Source organism: Tyto alba, unplaced genomic scaffold (genome assembly GCF_018691265.1).
Source record: "Tyto alba isolate M040663 unplaced genomic scaffold, T.alba_DEE_v4.0 Super-Scaffold_1, whole genome shotgun sequence".
NCBI classification, from domain to species: Eukaryota; Metazoa; Chordata; class Aves; order Strigiformes; family Tytonidae; genus Tyto; species Tyto alba.
The window spans coordinates 16,183,525-16,207,148 of record NW_024881261.1 but is presented as its reverse complement, the minus strand read 5'-3'; the positions used below and the strand labels follow the sequence as shown (position 1 = coordinate 16,207,148).

General features: G+C 62.1%; 1 protein-coding gene across 1 annotated transcript; it reads right to left on the bottom strand.

Moving 5' to 3' along the window:
- Positions 1–6,783: 6,783 nt before the first annotated feature.
- PPRC1 (PPARG related coactivator 1) lies at positions 6,784–17,869 on the bottom strand. Its single transcript, XM_042790179.1, has 14 exons — positions 17,168–17,869; positions 16,372–16,515; positions 16,087–16,242; positions 15,538–15,654; positions 12,413–15,149; positions 11,942–11,995; positions 11,474–11,534; positions 11,040–11,107; positions 10,101–10,884; positions 8,346–8,519; positions 8,110–8,173; positions 7,733–7,854; positions 7,424–7,575; positions 6,784–7,117 (listed from the first exon to the last, which is right to left on the bottom strand). The coding sequence occupies exons 1-14, from the start codon at positions 17,267–17,269 to the stop codon at positions 7,014–7,016; spliced, it is 4,839 nt and encodes a 1,612-aa protein (XP_042646113.1). The 5' UTR covers positions 17,270–17,869; the 3' UTR covers positions 6,784–7,013.
- Positions 17,870–23,624: the final 5,755 nt, after the last annotated feature.

Below are 23,624 nucleotides of genomic sequence, written 5' to 3'. Positions count from 1 at the left end.
ATAGTGCACCCCGGGGCGTGTTGGGACACTCGGCAGAGGCAGAGCGTGCTGCCTGAAACAGAGCCACAGAGATAAGCAGGCACGGAAGCTGGCTGGGAGCACAGGGTCAGTCGGAGAGCAGGAAACTGTGAAGGCCTGCTAGTAAAACAGGTTATTGTAAGGACATAAAAAAGGATGACATGGATAAGATATGTCTTAAGACGGTGTGAGAAAGGGTGGTAAAAAGGGCCCTGCACAGGTATTCTCAGGGGTTGGCTACGGACACCTCAGTTGCAGCCTTGAGTATAAACTGTGCTGTCTCTAAGGCTACAAGAAGAATGAAGAGTAGAAATTGTGTAATTATAGGAGCTTTTAATTTCCCAGTGAATGCCAGGCAATAAACAGCACCAGAATAGCAGGGCTCAGGTATCCTCTGACAAGACAAAAAGCAAATTTCTTTATTGATTCATTGTAATGTAAAACACAACGTCATTTCAGACAGGGTTGTAATGAACGGTGAGATTGCGCTACCAGCTGGGCAACAGATCTGCAGGGAGGAGCGGAGAGCCAACGCCGGCAGAGCCAACAAGGAGAGGAGTGGAGGAAGAGGAGACACCAGCCAGCCATGGCCAAAACCCAAAAGTGGGTTTTACTTTGTTTTGGTAAAGGTGATTAGGGGAATGCAAGGAGAGATGAGATACCCAATGAAACAGGAAGAGGGCAATAGAAATTACACTTAGATGAGGCTTCCAGTTTCTCGGACTGAGGCACTCTGTTCAGAGTTAAGGATGATGCACTACGAACCAGGAGAAATTGCTGATGCGTGCCAAGGCTGGTAAGGAGATACAGGAGAGGCTGCCCAAGCTGCATCAAGAGCAAGCATGACCAGACCGCGGGAAGGATATTAACCACCTATTTTGGGAATAAATTCAGGTTAGCAAATCCATTGGTAATTTCAGAAGAGACAAGCGTGAGCTCCCAAAATGCAGAGGCAGCACAGGGTTTGGGAGGGATTGCAAGCACTGGGAGAAGCAGTTCCTCACAGAGGAAGAAGGGGACCTTGACCTTGGCAAGGGATGGGGAAAGTAGGGTAAAATATAACAGTAGAAAGGGCAAACTTAAGCACTTAAAGACCAGCAGTAAGGACATTTGCTATAAACTGATGAAATGGAGGCACCAAAAGAATAAAAAGACCTTACTGAAATGAAGGATGAATGTGAAGCAGCAGCATGATGTTTCTGTGAAAAAGGAACGGCATGATGCTAGGATGCATCAGACAAGTTATTTTTAGCAGCGACAGAAACATTATTGCCATTGCGCAAGGCATTGTGAGACTTCTTCCAGAATGTCCCTGTATCCTATTTATCCAGGAAAGATAAATTTCTACTGCACAAAGAAAAACTATTTGGGTACAGAGACAAACAAGCACCAGCTGATGAAGATCTACTAGAAGAGTTTGGCTTGTTCTGGCCAGACAGAGGCTGAAAGGGGACAACTGTATTTCTAAAGATCTACTGAAATAAACTTGTAATTAAGAAAAATCTTTAAAACATACAATAATGGCACAAAATAATGAATAAGTTTAGATTGTGAAATGGAGAGTTTCTAGCCCTGACAGGAGTGAAGTTCTGGACTAGCCTTCCAAGAAGAGTAATGAGGCAGAGAAACCCAGATCTATTTAACATAATCACTTTAATGTTTGATAAAATTCCCTCCATAAAATTCTAAATGGAGGAGCCCTGGAGATGGGCAGTTAAGTCTGGGACACAGCTCCTGACTGGCCAAGGAGTCAGCAGTGCTGAGGTGGTTTGGAGGAGGTGCCGCTTCAACCCCAGGCGTCCAGGTTTCTGTTGGTCACTATGAAGATAAAGAATAAACAATTTTCCCCTTAATTTGCTTCTAAAGGTGTTGAGGTTTTCCTTCTGGAGCACTAAAGGCAAGCTCTGGGCCTCATGCACTGGTGCTCCTATGCTCCCAGCATTACAGTCCCTCAAGTCTGCTCACACATTAGGCTTAACGCTATTGCCAGATTAGGGTCAGAAGGGAATTTTCCTGGATTGATAAAAAAAAAATTGTGGCTGCATTTTTTGTGTGGTTTTGGAGGTTTTTTGTTTTGTTTCAGGGCTTGGTTTTGTTTTTTCTTTTTGTTTGTTTTTTTGTTTGTTTGTTTGTGGGGTTTTTTTGTTTGTTTTGGTTTTTTTTTTGGTTTTTTTTTTTTTTGCACTTCTTCAAGTTCACATCTATTTTCTAGATATTATGTAACTTTTCTCCACAAATTCTCTGCCATCACCAGGGTGCAAATCTGATGGTCCCTTAATCTCCCTGTTTGCCTCCTGTAGTATGTTACAGCTGCAGCTTTTTTTGCTGAGACAAGTCAGGAAGCATGTGCAGCGCCTGGTTTGCGGGGTGAGTGGAGCAAGCGTCCAGTTTATAGACAATGTCAGAACATTCATTGCACCTTTACTCACAACTGCAGGACACTTGACTACGGGGTGACCCTGGAGGACTGTCTCAATGTGAACACAAGTACACGCAGTAACTGCAAAAGCAGCTGTAAGAGGGAACAGGGGAATTAACCCAGGCTCTCAGCTGTACAAGCACAGATTTAAAGCACGCACAACTGCTGGCTGGCCTCCAGGGCTTTCTTGCAGGCAGGCGGGGATTTGGGGTGAGGGATGTGTAAGAGAGCTGTGAGGGAGCCCTGAACCTGCAGGCTCTGCGTGCCATAGGGGGTAAGTGTCTCTCCCAGCCCTCAGGGGCTCCTCTGAGCCCACGTTTCCAGTGATCCCAGCACCAAACTTCAAAGGCCTCTCTCTGCAGGTACCCTGAAGCTAGGTACACCTGTGAGGCTCCCAGCGCAGGGACCCCAGACTGCAGAGGGCACAGACACCACACAGCAGCAGCAGCCTCTGCTTTGGGTCAGGACCTCTGAGCAATGGGCTACATGGAGTCAGTCTGAACCTCAGGGACAGGGAGGTCCCAAGGAAGGGAATGGGTGCAAACAGCGAGGAGCAGTGCATAGCCGGGTTCATGCCCGGCACCTCTCCCCTCCAAGGTCCCTGTCAGCTTTTGGGATGAGCACACTCAACATCTTAAGTTGGATCTTAAGTGCGAACATACTAAGTGTGGAAAAGCACACCCACCTCATGGCAATGTGGGTGCTCAGCACCTGGCAGCATCCAAGTCCAAGGTTCCAGAATAACCTTTCCTGAGGATAAGAGGCCCTGCTGTTGCTAGGGAAATGTTGAGTTCTGCAAAGCTGAGGACAAGGGCTGTGCAGCTTCCAGCCCCAGGCAGAGGTGCACGAGGAGTGCTGCCATCACTCTTCCACTGCCCCACTGCCTTTTGCACACGGGGTCCAAACCAGCTTAGGCACTGCACACAGGCCCCTCATCATCCATTTTCTACCTATGATGAAAGACCACTCCGGATGTTCCTTCTAACTGCTTTCTAGCTTGGAGATCACATTCAGGACATACTAATGTGAGGGAACGAGAAGAGAAAGGGAGGAGGAAAGCATGAAATCATCATCAGTCCCTTGGAAGTTTGTTCCAGCAGAAGGGTGCAGATGGCAAGGCCTGGTGCAGGGAGGGTTAGGGACAAGCCCCAGAGAATGGAGTCTGCAGCAGGAACAGAGGGGGAAAAGTTGATTGCCTTGAAGAGAAAGAGTGAAAACCCCAGCTCGGTTTAGTGCCCTCAGAGAAAACATCCCCTGTGTAGTCCCCAGCCGTGGGCTGCTGCAGCTCAGGGCAGAACCACTCATGCAGGCAGTGAAGGATGCTGTCACTTGTTGGAGGAAGGTTGGCTGTCCTACGTACGCCGTATGCCTTGAGCCAAGTGGATTTTCTTCCAGGAGACTCTTCCCAGGAGCTGGGGTCCTGACAAAGCCCCAGCTCTGCCCCTCACCTCTGGCATGCCTCTGTCAGGGGAAACCTTCACGGGTTGCCAGAGGGACAAAGGCTGTGCATGGGCTGCACCCCCAGCCTCTTCCAAAAGGCACCTGCATGGCGAGAGGGACTATTCTGGGCCAGCGATACAGCCACCAGCAGGACTTAGCTATTGGTGTGTGCAGAGGAGAACCAAGGCACGGCTCTGCCTTGGGATCTCCAGTCCAAACTCCCAAACTGGGCTATCTGCAGCACAGCAGGGTGGTCTGGCTGGCACGGGGAAGGTACACAGAGCTGCCTGCCACCAAACCAGGGGCCGTCCACGCACACAAAAGCTCCAACAAGAGCCAAAGGCAGGCACGTCCTGCCTGTGCTAGAGCTCAGGGGATGCATCCGTGCTGCCCTGCTACCACAACAGCTATGGTCACCCCTGCAGCTGCAGCTGAGCCTGCTGGCTGCAGGGCTGAGCGAGGGACATGCTCCAAGTGCTGCTCCTCACCGCCATCCCCCCATCCCTCCCAATCAGCTCCTGCCAGCACCCACGCTTCCAGAGAGCTGGCTGTGCACCGCTTCCTTCTCTCCTGCTGCCTCTTTGCAGCGGCACCTTTGCTGCTGGCTGGGCAGCAGGAAAACACCTCTCTGCAACTCTCACACCCTCCACAACAGACCTTAAATCAATAACCCCAGAACACAGGGCCAGGTTATTGCTAACGGAAACCATTAAACTGTAACACGGGGAGGGGATAAAGCCAGCCTCTAACACTTGAAAGATTTATAGGGCACAACAGCAGGGTGTTAATTCTTTTGGCAACACAAACGCTTTCACACCCCCTGCCTTTCCTCACCTGCAGGAGCGAGGAGAGGAGACCATGTGCAGCCCAGCCCCAGGAAGCCAAGGACACAGCCTTGCTTGTACTGTGGCCAGTAGCACATGCATTTGGGGTGACACTGTACTCACAGGGTTGCCCAAATGCACACGCCTCAGGTCCACAGGGTAGCACATCCCCAGAAGTCATTCTGCCAGGGGACATCCCTCATGCCCAGCTCTGGCTTCCCTGTGACACTCTCAGCTCATGCCTGCCTCCACAGCTGCAGCAGAGGTTCAAGGAAAGGCTGTGAAGAAACTTTCAGACCACCTAAACCAGTTGGAGAAACCAGCCGGGTGCTGGCTTTCACCCCCTCCTGCCAAGTTGACGCCCCTGAGAAGAGCTGCATTACTGATTAACAGCCCCCCGCCCACCAGCCCCCCCACCCCGCTCACACCTCTGCCTGCAGCCGCCTCCTTGGACCCTCCCCTGTGCAAAGTCCAGGGACAGGCAGGAGAGGACAGGGTGGGAGCTCACACCGGGGCTCACCCCGCTGGCAGCCTCACTGTGCCCCACGTACCCGGGGTGCTGTGGAGGCCTCCCTGGGCTGAGCTATGGAGTGGCACAAGTCACGCAGCGTGCGGGCAGGAGCAAGAACATCCCTCTCCCTCCAGAGGAGCAGAAAGGGCACGAGCAGGCTCCAGCCACCGTGCTAATCCTAAACCACAAGACTGCTGCTGCAGCACACCCCCGGCACACCCCCAACAGGCCACAGAGGCCTGAGCACGGTCCAAGTGGCAGCATCAGCTTGGCTGAACCCTCCCCCCCAGCATCACACCCACTGGACATCCCACCCGGGGTTTATTGCTGCTATTCCCCTCCCTGCTCTCCTGCTAGAGGAATGGGTGCTGCCTCCATCAAGCAAGGGGTCTGGGAGACTTTGACCAGCCCCCTCCCACCACAGACACTGCAAGGAGCCCTGGGGGGGTCCCATTCCCTGCCCGTCCCTTCTCTCTGTGTTCCCCCAGCTCTGCAGAGCCCAGCCAGGCAGCTGCAGGCTCCCCCACCCCAGGGTGTGCTGTGAGGGGGTCCAACGGGGCACCACTGCACCCTGTCCAAGCCTGTCCCAGCCCTGAAGCCAGGGTGCTCGGTGCCACCTCAGGGTTCCCAGCCAGCACGGCCAGCTCAGCCCAGGGCTGCTGGGGATCCCCGGGCTTGTCCCAGCCCAGGAACCGGCAGAGGCAGGGCTTTTCTCTGGCTGCCAGCACAAAAGTGAGGTGCAGGGCCCCAGCACTGTTGGCTCAAGGTGAGGTGCAGGGAAGGTGCTTGGCAGCAGGCCCAAGCACGCTCCCTTGGGGGCTGCCTGGGATCACCCTCCTCCTCCATGAGCTGCAGCGCACTGCGGGGGGGCCTGCGCAGGCGTCCTGCATCCCCTCCCTGTCCCTGTCCATCCTTCCTCTGCCAAGCACCATCTTGCCATGCCCTGCCCACTGCAGGCGCCTGTAACCTCTCTGCAGTCACACCAACACCTCTCCCTTGGGGGACACCTAGAGATGAAATGTCAGACATCCCTCCCCTGGCGAGCTGGAGCAAAACCAACGAGCGAGCTCGCAGGGGACAGGCAGACATAGCAGCCACGCGTGCTGCCCTCAGAGCGGGCTGAGCCCTGCCTGTGCTCCTGCCAAGGAGCCCTTTGTACCCCAGCCCAGAGCAGGGAGCAGCAGCGGAGGAGGATCTTGCACTGCCGCTCCGTGGCCACCACGGGAGGTGCAGGTGGCCCTAAAACCCAGTTGGGTGCCTCTCAGGGCTGGGGTGCCGAGTCCTCGCTCCAGCAAAGCCTGAGACACAGTCAGAGGGGTCTGCGTGACCCGTCCTCAGAGGCGTTCACCCCGTGCCAGACCATTTGGGTGCTGTCACAGACCCCTTGGAGTGGCTCAGTGGCCCCGGTCCTGCCCCACTTTCCCCAGACACGTGGCTCCTGCACCCAGTCTCTGCCCTGTGCTACCTCCCATGGGGTCAGACCCTAGCACAGAGCCCCCGGGGTCCTGAGGGGACACAGCCCGAGCCCACACCTGGGAATGGCCCACGCGAAGGAGGAGACGAGGCAGCACTGCTGTTTGGGCATCCGCATTTATTACATGGCTGGGGCAAGCCTGGGGCTGCCACTCGCCTGGGCCCCTCCAGTCAAAGGCAAATGACCCGTCCTCCTTAAATATTGGTTATAAAACAAATTTCTTTTTTTCCTTTTTCTTTTTCTTAAAAACCCCATCTCTCTCCATAATTTTTTTGTCTTTTGTATTTGTGTATAAAAGTGGGGGCGGGCGCTCCGCCTCGCCTGCCGCTACCTCCGCAGGCTGCGCTGCGCCTGCCGCAGCAGCGTGTCGAAGTCCAGGGAGTCGAACTTGCTCTTGACAGGGGCTGGGTCGAAATCCTCCCGATTTGAGTCTGGAAGACACGGGGTGAGGCTGCCTTGAGCCATGGGGACACTGGCACAAGTTCCCGCCATCCCCCACAGCAGCTCCTTTCCATCTCACTTCACGTGCCAACCTCTCGACCCAGCGCTGGGCTGACGGAGGACTGGACCTGCCCTCCCTCACAGCGCCGGAGGGATGGGGAGCGCCTGGACTATCCCTGGACAGGCCCTGCCCAGCCAAGCCTGACTGACCACAAGGATGGGGACGCCCTTACAACTCCGGGAAGGAGAAAGGACCCAGGGTGCCGGCCCTCGACTTGGGGGGCTGCATGACTCACCCAAATCAGCATAGTTCCTCCTGCAGAACTGCCGGCGGCCGCCGAAGCACAGGTCGAAGGGCTGCTCGTCCGGGCGCCGCAGCTTGTGCCCGCTCTCGATGGCAGCAAAGGCTTCCTCGGCGTAGCGGTAGGTGACAAAGCCATAGTTGTCCCTGGCGCCGGAGAAGGAGGAGAGGGAAGGAAATCAGCAGCAGTGCAGTATGTCTGTCCCTCCCTGGTCTGCACCATGCCCTTGGGGAACGGGAGAAGGGCCAAGAGGAGCAGAGCCATCGCTGGGAAGGGGCTGCCCCGTGTCCCCGCAGCTCTTACCCCTCGGAGCGGAAATGCAGGGTGCACTCCTCGATGTCCCCAAACACAGAGAAGCGGTGCCGCAGCTCCGACCGTGTCATCCTGCTGGGGATCTTGCCAATAAACACAACTCGCCGCTCCTCCTGCGGGCGTGGACGCACCGTCCCGTGAGGTGGGAACCGGGGGGGGACGGACTCGGTGTCTCCGAGCCCTCCCGGTGAGCAGGATCTCTCGCAGAGAGCACCCTCCCTGCATGGCCACCCACCACACCGTGCCCTGGCTAAAGCCTCCCAGCAATGCTGCCTGCAAGGCCGCAATCCCACGGCTTTCTGAAGTGATGGAGGGGCTGGGGACCCTCAAAATCTCCATCCCCAGTTACCCAGCTGCACAGCACTCACTATTGCACGTTCCTTCTGGAGGATCCTCTGCCTTTGGTAGTGGTCCTGTGCGTCGTAACTGTATCTGGCAGGGCAGAAACAGGACACATGAGCTACAGGGTCAAGGGGGCTTCAGAATAGAGTGATCCCAGACACAAGGGAGATATTGAAGGAGTGGGTCCACCCCTGACCAGGACACAGGAGGCCCAAAGGTGCGTTGGGGGGAGCTCACACCTCTGCAGGGTGTCCATACTCACCTTCTCCGCCTGTTACTCCTCCTGCAGGGTGAGGGGGAGCGGGACTGGCTGCGGGATGTGGACCTGGACGAGTAGGAGGATGTTGATGATGAGGATGAGGACCTGTCCCGGGACCTGCCACATGACCCACAGCTGGAGTGGGAGGAGGAGCTGTGGGAACGTCTTGAGCGGTACCTGGGGGAAGGAGAGACACAGCTCAGTGCCAGGCCCTCCCCATTCCCAGCACCACAAGGCTCCGGAGCAAAAAAAAAAAGACCTTCATCCTCTCCAAGGTACAGAGCATCCTACTCAGTCAGGACCCATCCCCAGGGTGAACTGGGATATGGAAACCTCTGCCCAAGTTTGCCAGGGCAGTAATGAAACTCCAGAGACGTTGCTCCACTTGGCCCCAAACCCTGCAGCGAAAAGGGAGCAGGCTCACAACAGGCACAGCCCCTGAAGAGCAAGAAATAATCACAGGGGAACCATGCAGCACATGGCCATGGCTGCGACCAGGCAAGGGCCCAGGAGGGTCTGGGGCTGCCGCACGGTGCACAGGACGGCACTGGAGCCATCACATCCGTGTTGTGCTCTGCAGCCGTGCGAGTGGAGACCACACGTGCCTCCCACCACACTGAGGGCTGTGGCGGGCACTGGGACAGGGCTGGGCCTCTGTGCCCACAGCCTCCTGCCAGCAAGAGCTTCTCTGGCAGGGCCAGGCAAAGCTTAAAGGCAGCCGGACTGAAATCCTTCCGGGATCAAGCTGTGCTGCCTCCAGCCAGCAGCAGGGTCCCTCCCTAAACGTGCTGCCCATGGGTGGTTCCTGCCACAGACAAACCTGGGCCCCGAGCAGGGGGTGCTGCCAGGTACCGCCACATATTCTCCTGGAGCACAGCAGGTCAGAATGGCACAATCTGTGGGGACATTTCCCAGAACAGGGCCAGCTGTATTTGCTGGAAAGCCGAGCCAGACAGGACGAGACCCTGAGCTACACATCCCTGGGATGCGGCACTATATACGTGCCCCTTCCAGCTCCAGCCTTCACACCTATTAGCCGCCGATGGAGGGGCCTTAGCTCTACCTCAGCCAAAACCAGGACACAAGCCCTTCATGCCCAGTGGCCTGGGATGTCTCCAACACTGGCTGAACACCCAGGGAAGAGCGGATGAGGGATTCCTCACCAGCTCCAGCGCCTCCCGCCCCAGCTGGGACAGGCTGTGTGTCACTCAAATGCACAAGGACTCCAAAAGAAACACATTCTGCAGAGACCAAGCCGCCCCACTTTCCTACACAGCGACCTCCATAAGGAGGCACAGGGAGCCCCCGAGGCAGCCAAACCAGACGGGTTTTTCCTCTCCTTGCCCCCAGCAGCTCCCTGGAGAGCTCCATTGTGGCTCCTCTCATTTCTACATCTAGGACTGCACCAGCCTCACAGCACAAACAGCAACATATGCAATGATACCCCAGAAAAAACAACCAAAAGCCAAGGTACAGCCAAGGACTTGTACCATGATATTCCAGGAGGACTAAGGAAGCCTGGATCAGCAGTGGCTTTGCAGGCACACCTGCCCAGATGTGAGGTTCAGCCAGACATCCACTGGCAGGGTGTCGCAGCAGCTCCCCCAGTCTCTGTGAGCCAGGCACTCCTTCAGAGGGACCACAAGTACAAAAAGATTAAACACAGCCATCAAGCAGGTCCATAAAGAGGTGTCTGGGCACCCTCACAAAAGATCAGCCACCAGCCCAAAGAACAAGCAGAGATGCTCCACCGCTTACCTTCGCCACCGCTTGGGCGGCGGGGAGAACGACCGTGACCGGGATCGGGAGGACGAGGACGAAGATGAAGATGAGGACTCGCTAGCTCCATCCGAACTGGAGCTGAAAGAGCGGCTGGCACGGCTCCGGCCAGCCCTCCAGCTGCCGGCAGAGGGGCTGGGCGAGTCCCGGGCTCTCCGGTAACAGCGCAAGGACCTCTTGGCAGCAGCACGGCTGGGCTGGGCACTGGGAGTCCGCATCTCCTGGTCCCGGCAGGGCGATGCAGCTGGAGACAGGAGCACCGAGGTGGGGGGGCTGCTGCACTCAGCAGTGGCCTTGCTGGGGACGCTAGTCCGATAATCCAGGGGGGCAAGGCAGGCCGTCTCCAGAGGCTCCTGGCTGGGCCCCACGGTGGTGGTGGGAGCTGGCGGAGCGGGCTTGGGCTGGTCCAGCGTCCGTTTGGTTAAGGAGGAGATGGGTTTGATAGTGATGTCCCGGTGGTGTTTGACGTTCCAGCGGGAGCCACCCTCGGCAGGGGGCTGCGTGCCAGGGCTGCCGTTGCTCTCCGGCTGCACCGCACCCGGGATGCAGTAGTCGTGGTCTCCCGAGCAGACGTGGCTGGGGGCTGGCACCAGGCTCTTCCCCGGGAGCTTGCCTGGGGGCAGCGGCTTGGCTTTCATCAGCTTGGCCGCCTTCTGGGGCCCTTCCTGGGGCACGGCCCCGGGCGACTTGGCCTTGGCCAGCAGCGAGACGGCGGGCAACGGCTTCCAGAGCTGGTGGGGGGGTGTCGCTGGGGGGGTGAGGCCTGTGAGAACACCGGAGGGCTTTCAAGAGCAGCCCCTTGCTGCAACCCACTCCCCTCCTGGCCCAGCTCCCCCGGAAGATCCGGGGCCTCCCCCAGCCCCGGGACAGCCCCTGCCAGGACACGGCGGGCTCCCCTGCCTTGCCCCGGGGCATTACCTGCCACATTGGCCAGCTCAGAGGCCTGCAGGCCATCCGGGGGCTTCCTGTCCTGCTGGGTCTCAGGCCTGAGAAGGGGAAAGGAGCTTTGTCAAATGCGGCAGCCAAAGCCCAGCCCCTGTCCCCCACGCCTGGGGCACCCACCCAGACTGCCCCACCAGCCAGGCTGGGGGGACAGAGGATCCAAGGATGGAGCTTGCACAGCCCAGTCATGCCCAGCACGGCTTCACCCAATTTTTTCTCCTCAGTGCTAGCTCTGGCCCCCAGCTCAGTGAGGAATTCAGCCCCCCGCTTTTGGGCTGGTGGACACAGCCCCTGGCACAGTCTGGACCCTGCCAGGACTGAGGGCTGCCCTGTGCCCCCACCGAAGGCAGGGCTCAGCCCTCTGCCAGGCTCCACCCTGGGGCACCAGCTGCAAAGGTTTCGGTACTCACCCGGAGCTCCCCGCCGGCCGCCTGTCCTCAGGGGGCTGCACGGGAGCCTCCTGCTTCTTGGCTGAAAAGAGAGAAGGTGGGTGAGGGTGGCGAGAGGCTGGGGCTGGAGGGCAGGGGACGGACTCTGCCTATGTGGGGGACACACAGAGCACCCTGGGCACAGCGAGGGGAGAGGTTTCACAGCACCCCGAAACCCAGGTCCCTGCAGAGAGGAGCTGCACATCCCCTTTCCTTCCCAGGCTCTTCACCACCAACCTTGGCCACCCTAGGGGACTCCTGGCTGCTTTCACGGGCCAAGGAGACGGGGGCACAGACACCCCTGGGACAAGGCAACCAGGCAGGGTAACACCAGTCCACACATAGCAGCATCCCGGCCCCCTCGCTCCTGCCCCAGGGAGCACAGGCAGCCTAGGGAGGCCAGCATGGCATGGAGGGAGCCCCACAGGGAACAGCACACAGCATCCATACCCTCAGACTTCTCAAACTGCTCCAGCAGGCTGGACAGGTCGGTGGCTTCAATCCCTGGGCCATGGAGAGAGCACAGCAAGTCAGATCAGCCAAAACCCTCCTGGCACTACAGGGATGCACCCCAGCCCCATCCTCCCCCTGCATCAGCCTTCGCGGGGTGACAGGGCGAGCGCTGAGGAGGAGAAGCAGCGGCAGAACCCACAGCAGCTCTGCGTCTCCCACAGCGAGGACAGGAGCACCCAGCTCTGCAGCCCCAGGAGGGACCAGTTTGGGCACAGCCAGCCCAGACCATCCACTGGAGGCAACATCCTGGCAGAGCGCTGGGAAGAAACCGCGAGCCCGCGGGCACAGCTTTGCCACCCTCGCCCTGAGAAGCGCCAGGAACCAGTCCCGCTCCCTGGGCTGCCGGCAGCGCCGCAGCCTTGCTGGCTGGTGACGCTCAGCCCACCGCCCCGCAGCCCTCCCGCTCACCGATCTCGCTGATGAAGGCTTGCACGATGTCCTTGCTGCTGTCGCTGGGCTGCGCCGGGCTGAGGAGCGGCTGGTGCCTCCACAGCCGTGCGGCGGGTGCCTTGGTGGGCAGGCTGCTCTCTCGACCCGCTTTTGGTGGTGGTGGTGCTGCTGCAGCCTGGGAGGTGGATTTTTGGCCAGGCGGCTCCTGCCCAGCAGCTGCCTTGGGCTCCGGCAGGGCTTTCTCCACTGCCCCCTTGATTGGGGGCGCAGCCTCTTCCGTGGGGTGGGTGCCAGAGGACTCTCCAACAGGACCAGTGGCAGGTGACACCTCCGCAGGACAACAGACGGCAGCTGGGGGGACCTTTGAGAGCGGGGTGGGAGTTGCAGCCTGGGGCTCCTCCGGAGGCTGGGTGGGGGCAGCCGGAGGGGCTGCTGTGTGCTGGGCCGGCGCCGCAGGAGGGACTCTGCCAGGCTCGGCAGCAGCTGAGGGGGCTGCCAGGGGCTGGGCAGGGGCTGGAGGGGCCTTGGGGAGAGAGCTCTCCCCTGCCAGCCGCGCCTGCCTCCTGGGGTCCGACACCCTGCTGGTCGCTGGCCTGGCCGGGCCACCTGCAGCCCCCATCTCGCTGGCCGGGGCGGGGAAGGCCAGTGGCTCCGGGCAGCCGGGCGCGGGGGCGGCAGGCAGCTGCCCGTGCAGGAGGGCCGTGCCGGGGCGCCCGCCAGCCGGGAAGGCGGCAGCACCCTGCAGGGCCGCTCCAGGGTCCCCGTACGCCAGGGGAGGCACCGGAGGTGGCATGGGGATCCCTGGCCAGTAAGATGGTGGTGCCCACCCCAGCGGGGCATAGGGGCCACCGGGGCCGAACGGAGGCGGGGGCGGCACGGCCAGTGGGGGCCAGGCCATGGCCGGAGGCGGGAGGCCAGGCACCATGTGAAAAGTACCGGAGGAGCCGGCGCTGGGCGGTGGGGGCAAACCACGGCAGCCCACGGGCTGCGGGCTGAAGCAGGGCCAGGAAGGCACTGGTGGGTAAAGGGTGTAAGCACCGGCAGAGGCTGGCGGCATCCCAGCGGGGGCTGCCCCAGCGGCTGGGGGCACGTTTGGTGCGACAAAAGGCAGTGGTGTCGATGGGGGTGGCGGAGCCACGGCGGGTGCCGGAGCTGAAGCCAGAGCGGGGGCAGCTTTGCTGGCAGGAGAAGGGACAGCAGCGGGGCTGGCGGGTTTCTCCGGGCTCTTCTGAGCGCTGGCCGCCTCGGTGGCAGGGCGCACGGGTGACACCAGGCAGGGGATCTCCGCCAGCTCTGTCGGAGGCTCGGGGACGCTGGGCCACTTGCTGGCCGCTTGCTTCTCGCCGTCTCTCTTGCCACCCTGGCTGGGCTGGCGGTGCAGCATGCGGATGCGGTACTCCCGCAGGCTCAAGGCCTTGGGCTTGGCTTCCCTGAGCAGGCCCTCGCTTGGTTCCGCCACCGGCAGGCTCTGGGGGGGCTCCAGCCCCACGCCTTGCTCCGGGAGTGGAGAGACAGCCTCCGGGACCCCGTCACCCTGTTCAGCAGCCGGCTGCCCACCTCCCTGGCCCTCAGCCTGGTCTGCAAGGCCAGGACACGGAGCCGCTGGCCGCTCCTCCGCGCTTGGTGCGCTCTTCTCCACCACTGTCTCAGCCTTCTCCGGGGCTGTGCTCACTGCTTCTAGTGTCGGCTCCTTCTGCAACTCCCGCTGCGCTTTCTCGAGCGGGGAGGCCCCGGTCGTGCTCCGGGGCCTGCCCCGGGGCCGCGGTGCCCGCTCGGCACGCAGCTCCATCTGCCCCTCCTTCCGAGCTCGCTCCAGCTGCCGCGCCAGGAAGTCCGAGACCTGGACGGAGGGACACGCTGCCCGGCGCCGGCTGGTGGGCGCCTGGTTTGGGGGCTCCCCCGAGCCAGCCGAGCGGAGCCGGTGGGCCACACAGTCCCTGCCCGGCCTGGCCTGCTCGCTTTGCTCCTCCTCTCCTTTCTTTTTCCGACTCTTCCTTGCTCCCTCACGGCCGCGGCCCTTCTCAGAGCCCTCACGTTTGCCACCAGCCAGGGCCTCCGCGCTGCGCTGGGAGCTGCTGTTGGGGCTCCAGGCTCTGGGTGCTGCTGTCTCCGGCGGGGGTGTGCTCTCCGGGACAGTGTAGGAGGGCTCCTTCACAGGCAGCTTGTCTACCTTCTCCTCCATCCCATTTTCCTGGGGTGGAGCTCCTGGCAGCTCCTCTCGATCTTCTGGGACTGACTCCCCAGTACCCTCCTCTGCTTCCAGGAGTTGGGGCTCCAGGTTGGGGAAGCTGGGAGCCAAGGGCCGCAGGACCACCGGGATCTCCACGCTCTCCCCCTCACCAGGCACAATTTCCAGCAAGACAGGACCGCTCAGGAGCTCCTTGGCCACAGGCTCAGTCTCAGGGCCCAGGCACACAGTGAAGGTGGGCAGGCAGTACGGGTGCATGGACTTCACCAGCTCGCTCAGGGACACGTCACCCGTGTTGATGATGCAGGGGTCTTCACGCTCCTCCAGCACCGCTCCAGCCCTGCTCACACAGAACTCCCCAGCCTCCATGCCCCTGTCTAGCTCTGGGCTCAAAGCAGCCTCCTCCTCCTCTTCCTCCCCGTCGCTGCGCTGTGGCAGGGGCTGCTCTCGGGCCCGGTGCCTGCCCACCTTCCTTTCCACCCTTGGGGTGCTGCTGACTTGCTTCTTTGGCAGCACCGGGTCCTCGAGGCTGTGAGCAGCACGGTCCCGAGCCAGGTCTGTGTCGGTCTGGGAAGGGGAACAAGACTGAGTGTCAGCTCCTGGGCTTTTACCGGAGCCCTTGCAGGCACAGCCAACCGCGTGTCTGCTGCAACTCTGCAGAAAAGCCCCATGGCAGACAAAAAGCTGGAACACGTTTGACTAGCCCAGTAAAACATAACAGAGTCGGAACCTGCCACCCCTATGGGAGCATCCACAGCATCCCCGGGCCCACAGCACCCACCAGCTAGGGCAGGCCCTGCTCCCACTGCCACCGGTGCCCTGCAAAAGCGTCGCTTCTGGGAGAGGACACCTAGACCAGGCAGGAAGGCAGGGGCCGGGGGACAGCAACGGGGACAGAGTTACCCCAGCACCACCCCAACACCGCTCCTTCAGCTTCCCCTGTTCCGCTGCTCACCTTCCCAACCACAGAGACGCTGCTGCTGCTGCCGAGAGACCTGAGAGCCTTGGGCTGCTCAAGGGCAGGGCTGTCACACTCCAGCGATGGACGGGATAAGCTGAGAAACTTCTGAAACTGGAGAGAAGATCGACAAAGGATGAGGCAGCAGCAGGCTTCTGCTGCTGGAGGGGACAGGTCACCCCCCCGCCCCACAGCAGCCATGCATGTCACCCCACAGAGCCCGGGAGCAAACTCAGCCATTTCACCCACAGAGTGTGCAGCTCCAGTTGGTCAAGCAGAGGGGGACATGTTGCTCCCCGGAGCCTCTGGCACATCTCTGGCTCTACACCAAGATCCAAGGCGAAGGCATGGCCCCCCTAAGCCCACACTGGAGCCCTGGGGGTGTCCAGGACTGGCTCAGCCCTTCTTTCATGTTGCTGGTCAGAGGGACCTGGGAGACTAGGGTCCTACCACCTCAGGGTACCCTTGTGCCAGGACCTGGCAGAACCCTGCCTGAGCATCTTCCCACCCCTTTCAGGGTCAGGCTGGCTCTGCCCTACAACTCACCGAGGGATTCTCCCGTTCCCGAGGTGAGGTCAGCAGCTCTGCATCCATGATGGTGTCAAAGGGAGACAGGGTCTCATCATCCGTGCTGTCCAGGATCTCAGTGATGGCAGTCAGCAGGGACAGCTCGTTCTGCGCATCCAGGCAGGCCTTGCTCTGCTGCAAGGGCAGAAATGGTCTCAGAGGGCAGTGGGACACGGCCATGGGGGATGCTAACACTGCTCCCACTCATGCCACAGCCAGAGCCAGCCCGGCCACCACTTCCCACACCTGTGTGTGGGCTCCCACCTCGCTCAGAGAGAGGTCTTCGATGATGGAGATCACAGAGGAGTCGAGATAGTTCTGCATCGTCCCCAGGATCTCTTCAGCCTCCAAGATGGTTTCTGCATCCAGCGACGTTAAGTTCAGGTCATCCTCCTCGAGCGAAAAGCACTGCCGAGGAACACGGGGAGTCAGGTAAACACTTTGCAAAGCACCACTACCAGCACCGATCTCAGCAGCGCACTGGGGCTCCCGACAGCCTGCGCTGCTGCACCCCCAGAGCCCCCAAACACACAGGGGAGAGAGCCGGGGCACAGCCGCGCTGCAGGTCAGAAGGTGGCACGGGGGGGGGGGGGCCTTTCCCCTTGCTTTTCAGGGGAAGGTTCGGGCCAGTCTACCCCACTGCACCAAGCCCCGTGCCACTTTCAGCCCGCGACCCTTCTGATTACCAGGGATGCCTCACACACTGGCGACTCCCACTCGATTCACTCCACAGCTGCGTGATTGCAAAAGGCGAATTATAAACCCCCAGCAATTCCCAGGCTCTGCCCAACAGCACGCATCGCTTGTGCTGGATGGGGAGGGGAGAGGCAAGCTCCCCCCACCCCACGGACTGTCACACGCTTCTCCGACTCCAACTGCCGGCGCTTCAGATAAGCCCAAAAACATTACGAAATTCATAACAAAAGCGCAGGAGTCAGCAACAGGGATGCAGCCGGCTGCTACTGCCGCGGCCCTACCCCGACACCCCTGCTGCAGGATACAAGAGGACACAGGCTGTGCTTGCGACACAGGACCAAACCAGCTCTGTTGCTCTTCTTACTTCAAATTCCCAACTCTGTGTCCTCTCCAGTTCCCCAGCCAGCTCCAGGGATGCTTGGGTAATGCTGGATAATTTCAGAAAGATCTTTGCACCGCACTCCATGGTGCCACGCAGCACAGTGCTCCAGGAAAAGCAAGACGCTGGCCGAGGGCAGGGGCTGCAGCCCCCAGCTGAGCAGAGCCACCGGACACACAGTCTCTGCCAGGAGCGGAGCGGCAGCACAGATGTGTCGCTGGCACGAGACAGCACCCGAATTCCTGTTTGCAGATGGGCTTAGGCAGAGATAACGCAGGCAGGGAAGATAAGGGCACCAAGGACAGAGCCCTGGGAAAGCACACCTCCCTCCCAAAGCTGGCAGGGAGCAGACAAACTGTGAGGTATGTGCATCTGATGTGGCTCACTCATGTTCCATGTAGGTACAGCAGCCTGCACAAGCCTGAGTCCACGCAGGATAAAATGCTTCCTGTCCCTGTACAAGACCCATGTGTACTTTGAAATCCTCTTCTGGCAAGAGGAAAGCTGCACCAGAGCGAGAGCAGGCATTTCACTAAATAAGTGTTCCTAAAATATAGCAGCATCAAAGCCACATGCCCAAAGCCCCAGCCTCTGGGGCTTGTCAGAGACTTGCCTCCATCAGAGCAGGCACTTCTGGCCATTGCACAGCCCCGTATGACCCTGGAGCACAGGCATAGCCAGGACCAGGCTGGGAATCAAACCCCAGGACCCTCACAGCAATGCCCCACATCCCCCCATCCCAAATCCCCCCAGCCTGTTACTGGGTACCAACACGGCAGCCTCAAAGAGCAGGAGCCTGCAATGGTTTGGGGCTCGGCAGCCCAGGTCACCCTCTTCCAGAGCTCTCCACATGGAAGCAGAGCCCACCAGTGACACCGGAACACTGCTCCACCCCACCGTGCAGATCAAGCTACAGAGCAGTTTTACTACTCAGCATCTCCAGTCCCCTCCCTCGGCCGGCGCTGGCTGCCGGTCAGAGCCGGGCGCAGAGCCCCGCTGGCAGCCGTCTACAGTGCAGCCTGGCTGCGATGATTCCCAGCCAATCCTCCTGGAGATACTGGGAGGAGCAGGGAAGCACATCCAGGCTCACACACCCAGCATGGCCAAGCGCCGGCGTGCAGCCCTGAGTCAGCGGTGACCGACAGGCAGATGCGCCCGGGGTTGCTGGAGGAGCCAGCGGGAGGGATCTCATGGAGCATCAGCGGCGGAGGGATGGGGGAGCTGGCTCACCCCCGCCTGCTGATGGCAAGGGGGTCTGGGGGATGCCCCCGGGGTTGCATGGCCCTGCCGGTCTTCCCACAGGGCTGGCTTTCCCCAAAGGCAGCATCTAATAAGAGGCTTCCAGCCATGACCAGCACTGGACATTTGGAGGAAATAAAATCCTCCCACTCCAATCAGCCTCCTTCCGTGGCTCCTGCCTGCAGCCTGGGAGGGAGGGAGGGAGGGAAGGCTATCTCCAGAGCCCTCCCCAACTCCTTTGACTCAGCACCTTGCAAAAAGGAGTCCCACAGCCGTGAGTCACCGGTGAACGAGACTGCGTTCCCCCAGGACTCCCTTTGATCCACCTGGGGCCGGGCACCTCCTTCCTTTAGCCCTCGCTGCTTGTGCGTCGGGGCGGGGGTACGAACCAGCCCAGCCTGCTCCCCCATCCCTGCCTGCTCCCCTCCCTGCCAGAGACCCCTGTCCCGCCTAGCTCAGGGCAGGGGGGTCACCCTCCGCACCCACCCAGCTCCCCCTGTTTGCTTTATTCTCAGCAGCGCAGCAGGGAAGAAGCTGAGGATCACAGGGATGGTCAAGGACAGGCTTGGGCTCAGGCCATGCCGTGCCCGAGCAGCCGGTGCCATTGGGGAGAAGGAAGGACATCTGCAGCCCCAGAGCGAGCTTTGGGAAGCCGGGATTTGAGCCAGCAGCTCGAGTCTGAGACAGCCTGAGCGTGGCCAGCCGGCTCCTGCAGCACCCAGCCGGAGCAGGGGACACTGCGCTCGCTGCTGTGGTTCCCGGGATGCACAACCCAGGCCTCCGCGGGCAGTGTGGCACATGTGCCCGGCGCCGGGGCTACGCCCCAAGCAGAGGGCAACCATCCTCCCCACGCTGGCCACCAGCAGGCTGCCAAGGCAGGCTCTTCACCTGGCTGAGGCTGCCAGCAAGGGCGTGGGGGTGCTGCCTGCCGCGGCACGGGGGCTGCCCGGTGTGGGGGGGCTCCAGCCAGCCAGCGCGGCACTGGCAGAGGATGCTCTGTAGATTCCTCAGCTGCTTTCGGGAAGCGTCAGACGGGAATACGCCTCTCTTTTCCCCAAACACTGACTGCTCCCTCCTCCTCAGGGAGAGGAGAGAGGGTGAGCATCCCCCTGCCTGGGTTCAGGGTGCAAGGGGTTGTGGGGGTCCCCACCGGCAGTCCCCCGGCCAGGCAGGACCACCCTGGAAGTGGCAAAGTATGGGGCTCCCCAAAATCCCAATTAACGCACAGAGCAGGTGCCCCCAAGTCCTATCCAGGAGTGCTTGCACCCCCACGCTCCCCAACCAGGCACCCCCCCACCCAGCGCCAGCGGGGTCCCACCGGGGCCGGTGACACCCGCGGTGGCAGGGACGCTGCGCAGCACCGCGCCCCAGGCCTGCCCCGGAGCGGGAGACGCTTCCCCCGGGATAATTCCCCGCTTCCCCTGGGATAAGCCGCCGGTACAGCTCAGGGAAGCTCCCCCAGCACGGAGCGGGCGGGAGCACCCCGCGTTCTCCACCCGGAGCTGCTGCCACCGAAACCGGCGGGTGCCGGCGTCCCAAACCGCGCTCCCCCTCCTCCCGCGGCCGCAGGTGGCGGAGGGCGGCGCCGCGACGGACGGACGGCGGGGAGGAGGGGGGGGACCCAGCCAGCGCCCCCCCCCCCCCCCCCAACGGGGCTCCCACTTCCCAGGGGCTGGGTGTCACCTCCCGCGGGGGGCACCGAGACGCCCGCCCCCGGCGGGTCCCGGAGCCGTGGCGCGGGCACCCCGCCGCCACCGCCGCCTCGGGGCCGCCATCACCCCACCAAATTGGGGGAGCACCGGGCACCCCGCTCGACCCACCGGAGGGGCCCCCCCCGGCCCGCGCAGGGCGCCCCCCGCGTCCGCCGCCGCCGCCGCGGCAGGCCCACTCCCGGCACACGTGGTGCCCGCCGCCGCGGGAGCCGCCCCGGCCTCCACGTGTCACGGCGCGGCCCGCCGCGCCCCGCCGCCGCCTCACCTGCAAGGGGCTGCCGGCTCGGAAGGGCGGCTCCCGCGGGGCTCCGCCGCCCGCCAGCCCTCGCGGAGCGGCCGCGGCGGCGGCGCCGCCGACCCCGGCCAGGGCCGTGGCGGGCACCGCTCCGCCCCGCAGCGCCGCCATCTTGGCGCCTCCGCTCCCAGCGCGGCCACTGCCGGGCGCGGCACGTGACCGCCGGTCGCCCCGCACTACAGCTCCCGGCGTGCCCCGCGCGAGGCGGCGCGGGGCACGCCGGGAGCGCACCCTTTCCCCGCCGGCGGCCGGCGGAAGCGGCGGAGGCCGACCTGCGGCGGCGCGCGGGCAGGAGGCGGGGGCGGCCATTTTGAAAGCGGGCAGGCCTTTGAGCTTCGCCGCCATCTTTGCAGAGGGCGATGGCGAGGCGGGCCGGCCCCGCCCCGCGGCGCGGTGGGCGGGGCAGAGCGGTGCGTCACTGGCGGGAAGCGCCCGGGCGGGGCGGGGCGGCCGCGCGTTTTCCCGCGGCGCTGTCGGGGCCCGCCCCGCTGCCGGCTCTGCCCCACGCGGGTGGGCCACGCGTGTCTCCAGTGCTCCCGCGGGAGCGGCGCCTCGACATGGCTCGCTGTCCCCCGGCTGGGAGGTGCCTTTCCAGCAGCGCGAATGGGGCTTCGTGGAGCCAAACCGCGCGTGGGGTTGATGGTGGTGATGCACGCGTGTGGCGGGCAAGGGGGAACGTAAAAAAATCCAAAACTCTCAGGGATGAAAAGCAGGATGGGCACGGCGAGCTGCCCTGCAGCCTTCTGGCGCGGCCGCAGGGCAGGAGTGAGTGCCACGGGACAGGCTGCGGTTGGGCTGGCGCAGCTCGTGCACCCCAAAAAATTGCCTGGAGGATGCAAGGGATGGGAGAAAACCAAACTCAGCTCATTTGACACAGCTGCGGTCCAGCCCGGCTCCCCCAGGAGGGGCAGGGAATGCTGGTGTGCGCCGCTCCTGGCCTGGCACCCCCTGTTCAGTAAGCCTGGGGTCCCTCGGGGTGCTGTCACCCCCTGGGGCTCTTCCTCCGGCTCCCAGATAGCAGGATTGTCTCGTGGGGTGCAGGGACGTGCTCACGGCAGCACAAGTACAGTGCGGACGTGCTTCTGGGAGCTCTGCGGTGCGGGATTTGCCCGGTGGGGGCCAATCGTCCTGGCCTCTCCATCAGTCCCTGGGGGTACAGACCTGCCGAGCCAGATTTCCTTGGGGATCCGCAGGGTAGAGCTGCTTTATTCAGCCTTGCGTGTCTGGTCACTGAGCTGGGGCATGCCCGACACGCAGAGCCTCATCTTGCTGCTTCCTTCCACCCCTGGCCATGAGGGACTTTCATCTGTGATTGCTCGTCCCACGTCACCTCCTGCCTCGCAGAGGCTGCTCCTCCTTAGCAACAAACAGGCTTTCATGTAGAGGAGCTGCTCCCCTCCTCCTCCAAGAAGCCTGCAGCACCTTCCAAGCCTCTCCCTGGCACCCTTGTCTGGCCAAAAGGCGCCGGCTGAGCAGCAGCCAGGCAGCTGGGTCCTCCAGGGCTATGGACCCACCCGTGGGCAGTGGGAGAGCACCCACTGGGTCACGCACACATGTGGGTGTGGGTAAGGGGGGATGTGAGCACAGCCCCGGGACTCCGGGCATGGGAGGTTGTGCAGGTTGTAACCTCAGGTTCCTTGGGCCAGCGCTTGCTCTGGGCACTGCAGAGGAAGCAGGGAAGCCTGGCCAAGCAGGAGTGGTTGCCCCTCTGAAAGACACTTGGCTTCTCCTGAGCTCAACATGGGTAAAGCAAGGAAGAAGTCACTTTGGAAAAGCCCATGTTTCTCCACTGGCCAGAGAAGACACCAGCCACGACCTGGCAGCCAGGGACCTGCTGACTGGAATGCGGCGTGGTGTTACCCTGTGGCTTTCCTCCTCTTGCTCCAAACCCTCCTCTCCCCCCACGCCCTCTTCCTGGGGCACACCCAGGGTGTTCAGTGACCTGTCTAATCACTCCATCCCCGCGTGTGGCAGGACCCTGTGGCATGGCAAGGCCGATCCCTCACAGAGCGAGCCTAGCCTGATGCAAGTCCTGCAGGTGGGACCATATCCCCTGTGTGTGGGGTCCCTGGGGCACAGCCAGAGGGAAATTCACGTCCAGATTCCTCCCTCCCCCAGTACAGCTCACGGAGGGGATGCTCTTCCAGCACAGGGGCAGCACCAGGCACTCCCACTGGTTTACAAGGTAAAACAAACAGGCAGAAAAGGAACATGCACGTCCAGCATCCTAGCTCCATGGCTCCCCTCCCTCCACACGCAGCGATGGTGTCCCTGGCTGGGTGCAGACTGTGAATAACCCATCCTGACCGTGCCGCCCGGGCTCGGAGCGGACAGCTTGCTTGGGGCTGGCAGGAACAGCCTGCAAAAGGAGACCTCAATCCCCTGCCACGCTTAAAGGATGCTCGGCGAAGAGGAAAGGGAGGCCCACCCGGGGCAGGAGCAGATGAGCGGGTGTCTACCCTTCCGCAGGGAGGAGGCCCGGGGTGTCCCTGGGTCTGGCAGCCCCCCGGGGTGCCCCCAGTCGGGTCCCGAATGGCCTCAGCATCCCCCTCGTGCTCCACCGGCCTCCCCGGGTGGAAATGGTAACGAGCCACCCCGGGACGCGGGTCTGGGCCATACGCCACCGGGCTCTGCGCCTGGGCGGGTGGGCTCCTCTGCTCCCACGGGTGTCAGCCCACTCGTCCCTCCACTGCTTTCCCCAGTTATTTCCCCGTCGCCGGGGAAGGGCAGCGGCGGGCCGGGAGCTGCGGCCTCCGCAGGGCCAGGGGGCTGGAAGGAGACTTTTGGAGGAGAGGCTCAGCTCCCGGGGAGGGCGAGAGCCCACGCGTGTTTTGGGTGCAGCGCTCCCCGCGGGGTCCCCGCCTCTGGCGGCCGCAGACCCCCGGGAGAAAGCGCGAGGGCTGAGGCGCCTCCTCAGAGCTGAGGGGCCCTCGCCGCCGTCCCCTCACGGCCTCCCCCCGGGCCCGGCGGGGGCGGGCGCCGGCGCCTGACATGGCGGCGCCCACCCGCCCTCGGGGTGACGCGGGGGGAGGGGGGGGGCGCGCACGCACGCACGCAGCACGCACGCGCCCGCGGGAAGGGAGGGGAGTGAAGGGGGGGGGGGGGGGAAAGGACGTCCCGCGCACGCGCAGAGGCGCGCCCGCCCGCCCGCCGCCGCCGCTGCCGCCGGCGCAGCCGCCCCCGCTCCCGCTCCGCC

Bases quoted from the DNA above. Each gene is read 5' to 3' on its own strand.
- PPRC1 (XM_042790179.1), bottom strand. From the start codon at position 17,269: ATGGAGTGCGGTGCAAAGATCTTTCTGAAATTATCCAGCATTACCCAA. The intron at 8,174-8,345 runs GTGAGTATGGAC...CTGCCCTGCCAG, and splicing joins AGGAGTAACAGGCGGAGAAG to ATACAGTTACGACGCACAGG. The intron at 7,576-7,732 runs GTAAGAGCTGCG...CTCCGGCGCCAG, and splicing joins CTGCATTTCCGCTCCGAGGG to GGACAACTATGGCTTTGTCA.